Source organism: Grammomys surdaster, unplaced genomic scaffold, assembly GCF_004785775.1.
Source record: "Grammomys surdaster isolate TR1022 unplaced genomic scaffold, NIH_TR_1.0 191, whole genome shotgun sequence".
NCBI lineage: Eukaryota > Metazoa > Chordata > Mammalia > Rodentia > Muridae > Grammomys > Grammomys surdaster.
The window spans coordinates 14,012,588-14,025,420 of record NW_021604636.1 but is presented as its reverse complement, the minus strand read 5'-3'; the positions used below and the strand labels follow the sequence as shown (position 1 = coordinate 14,025,420).

General features: G+C 42.1%; 1 protein-coding gene and 1 pseudogene across 1 annotated transcript in view; one reads left to right on the top strand and one right to left on the bottom strand.

The window, feature by feature from the left end:
- The window catches only part of Neb (nebulin), a 198,940-nt gene that overhangs the window by 29,218 nt on the left and 156,889 nt on the right, over positions 1 to 12,833 (bottom strand). Inside the window, exons 125-132 of the mRNA XM_028769166.1 lie at positions 8,209 to 8,313; positions 6,706 to 6,810; positions 6,246 to 6,350; positions 5,498 to 5,602; positions 5,293 to 5,403; positions 4,570 to 4,680; positions 4,254 to 4,355; positions 4,062 to 4,166 (exon numbers count right to left, since the gene is read on the bottom strand). Of these exons, the coding sequence (XP_028624999.1) occupies positions 4,062 to 4,166; positions 4,254 to 4,355; positions 4,570 to 4,680; positions 5,293 to 5,403; positions 5,498 to 5,602; positions 6,246 to 6,350; positions 6,706 to 6,810; positions 8,209 to 8,313 (849 nt within the window). The remainder of the gene's footprint in view (positions 1 to 4,061; positions 4,167 to 4,253; positions 4,356 to 4,569; positions 4,681 to 5,292; positions 5,404 to 5,497; positions 5,603 to 6,245; positions 6,351 to 6,705; positions 6,811 to 8,208; positions 8,314 to 12,833) is intronic.
- On the top strand, positions 1,968 to 2,209 carry LOC114622727 (annotated as a pseudogene).

Below are 12,833 nucleotides of genomic sequence, written 5' to 3'. Positions count from 1 at the left end.
AAACCAAAACCAAGCACGCAAGCAAAAAGCTTTAGGCTGAGATCAGAGAGGCTATCAATGATACTGGGATCATTTTAGCTTTCCCACCTGGATACCTCAAACATCGTAGATCTGCTGTAAGGAAGTGAGAGCAGGTTGTAAATAGCAAATGTTGAGAAGTAAGAATTTGTTAAGCTAGGTGAATTTATTATTATTTTAAAATAGGATTTTAAAATAGAATAAATTGATTTTATTATTATTATTATCATTATCATTATTAAACTCGCAGGGGACAATGACATGGATCAGTGGGTAATTGGCTCCAAATATCAGATTTGAAATAAAGAAAAAGTGAAACACTTTAGAATAGGAAGGAATGTAAGATTCATTGTACTTCTGGAATACGTAAGAGTAAGGATATGCAAAGGAGTGAATGAAAGAAATAGATGGTCATTTTGCCCAGGTAAGACACAGAAAAAGGTGGCTCCTCATTGGAGAATTCAATCAAATAACAAGGTGACAGAAAACTTTCCTTATTGACAAACAGACTGATGCCTTTATCACTGACATTACAGGATCAAGTCTAGAAGCCCATTAGCAGTCCACTCTTATTACAGGTTAAGCCAAATAAATGACAGCATTTGGCTCTTAGGTTTGGAACATTCCATCCCGATTGAAACCCTTTCCCCGGGGAGTATACAGGGGATAAACAAAAGGCTAGTGAGGGGAAGGGAATGTACCTTGAAAGATTCTTGAGCATCCCTACCAATAGTATAAAAGAATAAACAATGATCAAACAGCCAGCTACAGAAGGAAGGGTCTCTGTTCAGACTATGGGGTTGCCGGCAAGCTGTGGGAGAGGTCCGGGGTCCTTACCATGTTGCAGTGGGGTTGCCTTTAAAGCATCTGCTTGTGTGTTATCCCTGCCCCTTGGATGTACCCCTCAATCATACTCTTGTTAGTAATACCCCACCCCCAAACAACAACAACAACAGCAGCAACAACAACAAAAACCTCATTTGTTTGCCATATTGGACTTCGTTGTAATCATGACTTTGGTCTGTCCAGAGCTCCCTTTCTGGAGTGAGTAGCCATGTGTATTGCCTCTACCCAGGAAAGGTCTGTGATACAACCTAGGGCAAATCATAGCTTAAAACCTTCCTCAACTTTCATCAGAGACAGCTGCAGACTCTCCTCCAACTAATGGTAGTTAACACAAAGACTCCCAGTGAGAAAGGCTTCATCATGGTGATTCCCTATTACCTGACATGCCCAGCAGAACAGACACAGAGACTTCGAATTAAAGTCAACAAAGCCTGCCACACAGGAGAAGATGCCACCACAGCACTACGGCCCACATACTCTGTCTGCATCCAGAATGGGAAACAGAGGGGGACGATCCTGAGGATGGTGGTCACTGGTAGTCACAGTACTACAAACACAAAGACAGCACAGAATGGTGGAAGGCAAAACCACATCCCAGGAACAAAATGTAGCCAGTGCTACAGGGCTCTTCTCTGGAAGCAATTTACTACAAAACAAAGGGAAACCCTGTGGGAAAAAGTCTCAGCGGGAAGGACTGGTATCCAGACCAAAGGGCAAGAGGAAGACTAGGGATGGTCACCACTGCTCAGACAAAGTCAGAATGATGATGACCACCCACAGCTGAGGTCCCTTGGGCCAAGGTCTACACCAGACACTTATCAAACACTATCAAAAGCCTTTCAGGGGATGTGAGCCAGGAAGATGAGCTTATCAAGAGTTTGGGTGAGATGTGTTCTTCATGACATAGGGTTTACTTAGGATGTGAATTTACATAGGATTCACAGGCTTTTGATGTTCAAGAACACCCAAGTTTTCAGTTTCAACATCAAGTAATTTGATAACTGGAAAGCCTTGAAAAATTAAAAACATTAAGAATTTAGATTTGTTCTCTTCTCCTCCCCCCCCCCCAATCGTGCGCACTGTGCCTGATTCGGCTTCTCGCCATGTCTTCTCACAAGACTTTCAGAATCAAGCGATACCTGGCCAAGAAACAAAAGCAAAATCGTCCAATTCCTCAGTGGATCCAGATGAAAACTGGTAACAAAATCAGGTACAACTCTAAGAGAAGACACTGGAGGAGAACGAAGCTGGGTCTGTAAGGATTTACACAGTGACAAGACTGAGGGTTTATACTGAACTGTGGTCATCGGTCAGCCCTACCAGATGGATTTCAACATTTTTAACCTGGAGACTTGCTTGTGTCTAAATTAGGGTGTCTGTCCAGTAATAAAATTTAGAACCTTTAAAAAAAAAGAATTTAGATTTGTAAGCTCTTACTATTTTTCACTATAAAACTGTAGGCTTTTTTTTTTAAGTCATATTATGTTTTGGTCTCAAGTGGCTATGTGGTCCCATTAATTTATGATAAAATATGGAACAGAAAATTTAAATATAAGTTCAGGGAATCATGGGGTTGGCCTGATCGAGCTGCCTTGAGAGGCATGTGTCAAAGGTTTTTCAGGAGAGAGTCTGTGACTCCTGGGGACACGGTGTGACTTTCAGTTCCCGAGAAACCCAGGCACTCACTCCCTCAGGCAGCAAAGTGTTCAGGCTGCCTATGTTTCTCCATGCTCCTTTGAAGTCTGTGAAGCATACAGAAGCTTGGCTGGACAATTAGTCTTAGAGGCTAATTTTATATGCCCTGCATAGCTTGCAAACAGCATCGTATCCAGGCAACTACAGCTGTATCAATCCTTGCCACCTCCATTGTATTCTGTTTCTGATAAAGATATAAAAATCTGATGGCTTGCAATAAACTTGTCACAGCTCAGTCTTGCTGTGACCCCTCCAACCCATGCCTGGTTAAGACTCATTTGGCTAAAGAGGCTGGGGAGGCTTCCGAGGTGGCAGAGGAGGAGGGGGAGACTTCAAGCCACAAGGAAAGAAGATAAAGTTTGAATAGTTCCTTCCATCCCATTCTTTCCCTCTTCATTTTAAAGAAAGAACTCTGGGATTTTTACTCTGTTATCTGTTCAATGACAGAGCCTTCTAAGGACATTTCAAGACAGTAAAGATCCTAAACTCAGTTAAAAAAAAAAAAAGACTCATTTCTCATCAGCCATATCAGCTAACCATGGCCTGGTAAGTAAGCACTGGTGCTTACTATAAAAATCATATTTGTTTGTTAACAGTCATCTGAACCTCTTGTCTCAATACTTTGAACTTGTTTTCCTATTTTATAACTTGATGTTATTGGTTTATAATGTCACATTTGATTTCTGGAGGGCAATAGGCACAACCATATGACCCCTGAACCTATTTCTTTAAACAAACAGTTGAAGATACAAAACAGTGAAGAAGATGAAGACAGGATTTCCATACTGGAGGAGAAAGAAGATATTCTTGACCTGTCGTCAGATGGACCCAAAGGTTGTACTAAGAGAGCTGATGTTAAACTGTAGCTCTCTGAAAACCTGTGTAAACTTGAAGGCATTGCAGAGAGATTAGGGAATATGGGGCAGTTCGCTTTGGGCAATGCATTACTGAACCTGTCTTAATAATACAAAGTCTACATTTTGTATACTGTGACAAGCCCTCATACAAGACTGCAATTATTTAACTACAGAGACAAGAACCTGAAGACATTTGCTCACCCCTAGTCAGCCATGCTGAGCTGGGCCACTCATATCTGTGGTTAAAGGCAGGGATAAAAGTTCTTTTACATGGTTGGGTTTTAGAAGTTAGAATTTCATGACTGTTACACAGTCCCAAGTCTCTCACAGGTGACTCAAGTACAAAGCAGACCTTCTGGATATAAATCTGACAGCCTGACAAAAGGCACCCTTTGTCACAGGAGAGCAGTTAAATACACAAGCAGCTAGATGCATAGTTAGATGTAAACGGAGAGGTGGAAAACTAGAAAGCCTAGGTTGGTTAGCAAGAAATGAGTCAAGGTCCTCTGAACTGCTTAAATGCTACAGTTCAACTTAGGACCCCATTTCTCATTGGTCGTTGACACTGTTCTTTCTGGGAATCGCTTCTCATTGAATAGTTTTTAAAATCCCACACCAGAGTCACTGTTTGCCATTTTCTATTACCTGGCTGCTCAGCTTGGCTGCCTTCTTCGCCATTTCAATGTCTGGGCGGCCAAGCATGCTTAACCCATGGCTGCCTTCCTTGCGATGCTTGGCTCTGTACTCCACCTGTATCAGAGAGAGTGGAAATGGGCAGGGTGGTCTTGATGGCACACACCCTGTTGTTCACAATGGCACTTCAGTGCCAGGTCTTACCTCACTGGCCTGTTTGGCTGCCTGGGTGGCCTTCTTGATATCTGGCCGATCAGCCACTGTGGTGTAATGCAGATTCTCTTTGGCATCTTTTTTATAAGCAACCTTTATTTGAGGGAAGAAAACACTTACTTGAGGTACACAGAATTTTTCAATAGTTTTCATTAAATAAAAACTTTATGCGTGTGTGTAAAATTAAGCCAATTTCCACCCCTGTTTTTCTAAAACCAGCAGACAGAGAACCACTATAGCAGGAGCATGCACTCATTGGAGGTCCACCGTTATCAAGTGGACCTTCGGGATATGAGGGGGAACTTACATCACTCTGCTTCTTGGCCACTTCCATGGCATGCTTCACCTCTGGAGGCTCTTGCATGATGGAGTAGTTGGACTTCCCTTTCTCTTTGACAAACTTCTTTTTGTAGTTTGTCTAAATGGCACCAGAGTTGTCCATGTAAGGATAGGAAGGTGAGGAAAAGATTTATTTGAGGACTTTGGGAAGATCTTTAGGAAAATCCATGGCTCCCAATCACAGTGTCAGTTAGAACTTTGATCTCTGGATCATAGTCTACTGCCTCCTCCTCTTTTCTCTAGTGGACCGATACCAGCAAGCTTGGAGAACTGAATTCAAGCACACTCAATGCTTACTCCTAATTCTTACTTTTAAAACATCTGTCATAGGTTATAACAGCAGGACGGTGTGGGCAGAGATTACTGAGGTACACCAGGTGGTTTTAGCTCTCAAACTATACATCGCTTAATGACAGCAGAGGCCACTTTTGATTGGCATCGGTCTCACCCACTAATAATATTAGTTATGCCTTGTATTGCAAGATGTGCTATAGAGCAAAGCTTACATCTGCTGCAACTGGCACAACTGGAATACCAATACATTTTTTAAAAAAATTAAGAGTTTAGGATACATATAGAGGTACTCAGGTTAAGAGTGCTGATACATAAAAGTTAGTGTTTGTAGCAGGAAGTTGGCTGTCTTTGACCTATTTCATAGTTGCCATCAAGAGCTCTGGGGCTGGCCACTTACATCACTGACGTGCTTGGTCACTGCCTTGACATGAACTGTATCCCTGGTTTCTGGCAGTGTTGTATATGAGCCTTGGGCCAGGTGCTTCTTGACATGGTCCTTGTACTTGTTCTGGAGGAACAAATACACAAAGAGCTTATGAAGGATTCTGCTTAGGGCCTCAGCCTGAGACAGAAGTGAAGCATATGGGCTGTGGGTGGGTTACCTCAGACACCAGATTGCTGACAGTCTTTGCCAAGAGGATCTGTGGGGTGTCAGGCACAGCATGACATGTTCCTCTTTCCTTTACGTGTTTCTCTTTGTATTTCAGCTGTGGGAGTAGAAAGGGAGGAGCCATTTCTTTACATTTTTAAAAGTATCCTGCACATTTTTATTCAACTCCCAAATCCCTCAACAATTTCTGAGAGAAGAACACCATTGATAAACAAGGAACACAGTAAAAGATTTAATGCTCATTCAAAAAATGGGTTTTTCCTGAAAACTTGAGGTTTTAGTAAAGATGAAAACCTCAAGGTAAATCTTTGCCTTTAGTCCAAAGCACTCTTGAATATGTCATCTGACACTCCTCAGGCCTGGAAACACACAATCTTTCTTCCTTTACAGAGGTGGCAAGTACACAGTAGGAAGAATAGAATCCCACAGAAAAGAAACTTAAGATTTGGGACAGAATCCAGCCAATCTTTCAGATTCCCTGTGCTATGTGAATGGACAGCTGCAGTATAAGCCAAGAACCGTGCCAGAGGCTCAACAGCATTTTCACAGACAGCACCCAACTCATCACAGATGCCACTGAGGGCAGCAGCATGTGCTAGGACCACAGCTGAGCTCCTACAGAGAGGACTTCTGTCCAGTCCTGGATGTTTCTGAAGACTATTGAGTCAGAGTAGACACCGTAGAAGGAGCCAAGTATGGCCTTGAATCAGGGTAGACACTGTAGAAGGCTGAATACTTACATCACTTTCTATTAAGGAGTTCCTGAGGGCCAGCACCATGTCCTTATCATCAGTGACAGAAAGCTTGCAGCCCTTGAGAAACTCTCGGTCCAGCTTATACTCAAACTGCGACAAAAGAAAGCAGAGGAAGCAGATCATTTGATTCAACCAGAGAAGAGCCTTCAGAGGGAATCCCTATTCTCAGAGTAAAGGGAGGGCCTTCCTGGCCTTTCACTATTACCACATGCTAGATTCATCCCTTCTAGCCCAGGAACCAAGACTAGGACCAGCTCTCCTGCCCTCTCTAGCTTCAGGTCTCTGAGCCCTCATGCCAGTTGTCAGAGGACAAGCTCAACTGCCAGGCTTGTTTCATGAACTTGCTTCTCCCCTCAAACTTCCTTCTATTTTGGAGTCCAAATCAGCTGGCGAGTGCCCTGACAGTGAGTACAGGGAACAGCCACAGGTGTGTCTCCTCTCTTACGTCACTTTGCTGCAGAGATGACTTGGCAGCCTGGATGAAGTCTGGGCGGTCAGGTGTCCACTTCCAGTATGCTTTATTGGCTTCATACTGCTTCTTGTAGTCCAGCTGTTTTGAACATGACAGAAAGACAACGCTCAGGCCAAGTCGACACATATATGCAGTGCTCAGCGGGACTCTTGCAGTTTAACATCCCAGAAATCATAGCTCACACAACCCTCAATAAAACTGTCCACTCTATGCAGCTTGTCGGTCACTCAGGTCATCAATGGACACTCTTTGCTCCCAAATTAGAACTGAAGCTTGAAATACTTCTAGGTGAGGTGATTCTACAATCTGCCTTAACTCCACCCTCATCATTTTCAGAGTTAATTACTTGTTAACTTATAGGTAAATTACAGGTATTTCTGTAAATGTGGCCAGAATATTACACTCTATATGACTGCCACCCAGATTCCACAGTGTCTGTTTCCCTACATTTCCTTCCTACATCTGTTTACCTATTTATTGTCCACTAGTGCATCCTTAAGACTCTTGCTAGCTTTTATGACACCTTTATCTACTGGCCCCTAGAAATGGATGCTTCTGGAATGAATAAGAATCAGTTGGATTTCTAATGTTTCATGACACCATTTTTGTGTTTTAAAAAATTGGCACCCATCTAAGTTCACAGAGTTGCTTCTGTGGGTGAGATTTTAGGGTGTTCCAGCTAAAGAAATACATCAATGTAGGGAAGAGCCAAGCAAGTGGAGTGTCCAGACAGTGTACCTGACGGCAGCTAGTGACTCTGATTTCTCCTCCAGAAGCAGATACTAGAGCTTAGGGCAAGAGGGGAGCATGGAACAAAAACTGAAAGATGCTGACGTGCTTTCCAAAGTGCTGTCTTCATTTCAGAATTAACATCTAGACTCAGACACCCACAAACACTAAGGAAATGTAGCATGTGACCTAGTGAGATCACCCTGGTCTTATCACGCCCCTTCATGAAGAGCAGAAGGAGAATTTGGATTTTAATATCATTCGTTGCTCGTTCTCCTGGAGCTGAGCTTCTCATCTGGACAGGCAGAGCTTCATCTCATGAAGAGATCTGAAAGGCCACATGCTTGTTGAAGTAGCCAAATCTCCATCACTCTTGCTACAGTTAAACGGCAAACTGCAGCAATCTCCAACACTCATGTTAAGGTTTTACTGCCACTGGGATGACAGGAGGAGTTGCGACCTGCAGTAGACCATGTGGTCACGGAGGCAGTACCTCCAGGAGGACTGCAGCTCACGAGACAGGAGAATGAGCATTCACTCTTAGACTTTTCCACTTGCTCTCCGGCCCTATCTGCTCTCTGCCATGGGAGAATGCAGTATGAGGAGCTGTGCCAGGTACTCATACTCTTCACCTCCCTATCTCTAGAATGTAAATCGACTTCTGTAAATTACCCAGTCAAAGGTATTCTGTTACAGCAGGCAAAGGAGACTAAGGCTGGATCAGCAGAAGGAAAGCCGTGGACTTACATTCGTGTTGACTTTGTAGGCATCTTTCGCTGCTTTGATATGAACAGCATCTGGCTTAATGGTGCAGTTAGATTTATTTCTTTGGTAAACTTCCTTATATTTCAGCTATGGGAGACAATGATGACATGGTTAGTTTTTTTTCCCCCTATGGAGTTAATTAAACATTTTAAAGGTGAAGAAGCTAAAACTGTGATGGCGGTACACGGTGTTACCCATGAGAGAATATCTGGTAACAATCTGCTATGAGGGAGAAGATGCAGCTATGTGGAGCTGAGCCTTCTTACATTTGTCGGAACACACTGAGTGTGGTCAGCAGTGTGGCCACAGGCATTGCTCCTTCTAGCGTGGGCTGGAAGAGTCAACTGGCAGCTCTCCATGTATACTTTGCCTTCCCACATCAGGAGGGCCTTGGCACAGACATCCTGAAAACTGCCCTCCAGGAGGCATTCAGGCCTGCCCTCTTCCTGCGCTCCCACAGTTCTTCCTGCTCTCTGGTCACAGCATAGCTATTTACCTGTCTATTTTGTCTATTAAGCTGAACCTCTTCCAGGCAAAGGTTTTGCATCCGTTACTGTCACCTTCCCAGTGAGCAGCACACAAAAACTCAAGGGGCAAACACACCAAAAGACACTGTCATCACAGCTGTCAGACTAGAGCTGTACCTCGTGAGTTTTGGTAACTGGATTGAACGAGAGAGAGCTGACAGGTAGTTCTGCTATCTTGAGCCTGGGGCCTCTAGCTTCATCTATTTTTGCTTTTCCCAAATTCCATGGCCCGAGGGTACAGTCTGGTCATTTTCACTCACAGGGGAATGATCCCAGGTGCAATCCCACCCCATCATATTCTAACAAGCATTTGAGGAAATGGATATAAAAATGCCTCAGTTTACTGCAGGGAGCAGCCTGCTACCATACGTGCTTGACCTGACAGACACTTGTGATCGTCCATTTTTCTGTGTAGCACCTAAACTTGTTTTTAACAGATTTCATATTGCAAAGATACTCTTTTATACATGTCCACCTTTTCAACCAATGCACTAAATATTCAAGGGCTTTTCATGGTGACTCACAGTCAACAGTACGGCATATTCACTCATCCATCAGCTACAATCAAGGTTTTGAGATAGGTGGCAGGCATAACAGTTGTCTAAGCTTTTGTGTGTGTGCGCGCGTGCTCGCATGCATGAGTGTATGCAAAGGCCAACAAGCTCAGATACCACAAGTTATTTAAAACACTGAATTTGTGTGAGGTATGGTGATTCATGCCACTTGGATGGCTGAGGCAGGAGAATCACTGTGAGTTCAAGGCCAGGCTTGGCTAGAAAGACTAGGCCAGTCTGAGCTACAGAAAATTAAACATTCTAAAAATAAAAAAATACTGAATCTTTTTTGCCCCCAATGAATTAATGGTGGTTTTTCAGTAACAAAAAATCAAAGCGAGGGGATTTCAACACCCCACTGTCAGCAATGGACAGATCATGGAAACAGAAACTAAACAGAGACACTTTGAAATTAACAGAAGTTATGAACCAAATGGACTTAACAGACATCTATAGAACATTTCATCCTAAAACAAAAGAATATACCTTTTTCTCAGCACCTCATGGTACCTTCTCCAAAATAGACCATATAATTGGTCACAAAACAAGCCTCTACAGATACAAAAAGATTGAAATAATCCCTTGCATCTTATCAGATCACCACGGACTAAGACTGGTCTTTAATAATGACAAAAACAATGGAAAACCCATGTGCACATGGAAACTGAACAACTCTCTACTCAATGATGACTTGGTCAAGGAAGAAATAAAGAAAGAAATAAAAGACTTTTTAGAATTCAATGAAAATGAGGACACATCATACCAAAACTTGTGGGACTCCATGAAGGCAGTGCTAAGAGGAAAGCTCATAGCTCTAAGTGCCTACAAAAAGAAACTGGAAAGAGCACACACTAACAAGTTGACTGCACAACTAAAAGCTCTAGAACAAAAAGAAGCAAATACACCCAGGAGGAGTAGAAGGCAGGAAATAATCAAACTCAGGGCTGAAATCAACCAAATAGAAACAGAAAGAACAATACAAAATATCAATAAAACCAGGAGTTGGTTCTTTGAGAAAATCAACAAGATAGATAAACCCTTAGCCAGATTAACCAGAGGGCACAGAGACAGTATCCAAATTAATAAAATCAGAACTGAAAAGGGAGACATAACAACAGAAACTGAAGAAATTCAAAAAATCATCAGATCCTACTACAAAGGCCTATACTCAACAAAACTGGAAAACCTGGATGAAATGGACAATTTCCTAGACAGATACCAGGTACCGAAGTTAAACCAGGAGCAGATAAACCATCTAAATAGTCCCATAACCCCTCAGGAAATAGCAGCAGTCATCAAAAGCCTCCCCACTAAAAAAAATCCCAGGACCAGATGGTTTTAGTGCTGAATTCTATCAGACCTTCAAGGAAGACCTAATACCAATTCTCTTCAAACTATTCCACAAAATAGAGACAGAAGGAACACTACCCAATTCGTTCTATGAAGCTACAATTACACTCATACCCAAACCCCACAAGGACCCGACAAAGAAAGAGAACTTCAGACCAATCTCCCTTATGAACATCGATGCAAAAATACTCAATAAAATTCTAGCAAACCGAATCCAAGACCACATCAAAACAATCATCCATCATGATCAAGTAGGTTTTATCCCAGGAATGCAGGGATGGTTCAATATTCGGAAATCCATCAATGTAATCCACTATATAAACAAACTTAAAGAAAAAAACCACATGATCATCTCACTAGATGCTGAGAAAGCATTTGACAAAATTCAACATCCCTTCATGATAAAAGTTTTGGAAAGATCAGGAATTCAAGGCCCCTACCTAAACATAGTAAAAGCAATTTACAGCAAACCAGTAGCCAACATCAAGCTAAATGGAGAGAAACTTGAAGCAATCCCACTAAGATCAGGGACTAGACAAGGTTGCCCACTCTCCCCCTACCTATTCAATATAGTACTGGAAGTCTTAGCCAGAGCAATTAGACAGCAAAAAGAAGTCAAAGGGATACAAATAGGAAAGGAAGAAGTCAAAATATCGCTATTTGCAGATGATATGATAGTATACTTAAGTGACCCCCAAACTTCCACCAGAGAACTCCTAAACCTGATAAACAACTTCAGCAAAGTGGCTGGTTATAAAATCAACTCAAACAAATCAGTAGCCTTCCTCTACATGAAAGATAAACAGACTGAAAAAGAAATTAGGGAAATGACACCCTTCACAATAGTTGCAAATAATATAAAATACCTTGGTGTGAATCTAACCAAGCAAGTGAAAGACCTGTATGACAAGACCTTCAAGTCTCTGAAGAAAGAAATTGAAGAAGATCTCAGAAGATGGAAAGATCTCCCATGCTCATGGATTGGCAGGATTAATATAATAAAAATGGCCATCTTGCCAAAAGCAATCTACAGATTCAATGCAATCCCCATTAAAATCCCAACTCAATTCTTCACAGAGTTAGAAAAGGAAATTCTCAAATTCATATGGAATAACAAAAAACCCAGGATAGCGAAAACTATTCTCAACAATAAAAGAACTTCTGGAGGAATTACCATCCCTGACCTCAAGCTGTACTACAGAGCAATAGTGATAAAAACTACCTGGTATTGGTACAGAGATAGGCAGGAAGATCAATGGAATAGAATTGAAGACCCAGAAATGAACCCACACTCCTATGGTCACTTGATCTTTGACAAAGGAGCTAAAACTGTCCAGTGGAAAAAGGACAGCATTTTCAACAAATGGTGCTGGTTCAACTGGAAGACAACATGTAGAAGAATGAAAATTGATCCATTCTTATCCCCTTGTACAAAGCTCAAGTCTATGTGGATAAAGGACCTCCACATAAAACCAGATACACTGAAACTAATAGAAGAGAAGGTGGGGGAAAGCCTCGAATACTTGGGCACAGGGGAAAAGTTCCTGAACAGAACTCCAATGGCATATGCTCTAAGATCGAGAAGTGACAAATGGGACTTCATAAAATTGCAAAGTTTCTGTAAGGCAAAGGACACTGTCAATAGGACAAAACGACAACCAACAAATTGGGAAAAGATCTTTACCAATCCTTCATCTGATAGAGGGCTAATATCCAATATATACAAAGAACTCAAGAAATTAGACTCCAGACAACCAAACTACCCTATTAAAAAATGGGGTATAGAGCTTAACAAAGAATTTTCAACGGAAGAAACTCGAATGGCCGAGAAGCATCTAAAGAAATGTTCAGCATCCTTAGTCGTCAGGGAAATGCAAATCAAAACAACCCTGAGATTCCATCTCACACCAGTCAGAATGGCTAAGATTAAAAACTCAGGTGATAGTAGATGCTGGCGAGGGTGTGGAGAAAGAGGAACACTCCTCCATTGTTGGTGGGACTGCAAGATGGTGCAACCACTTTGGAAATCAGTGTGGCGGTTCCTCAGAAAATTGGACATAGCATTACCTGAGGATCCAGCTATACCACTCCTAGGCATATACCCAGAAGATGCTCGAACATATAACAAGGACATATGCTCAACTATGTTCATAGCAGCCTTATTTATAATAGCCAG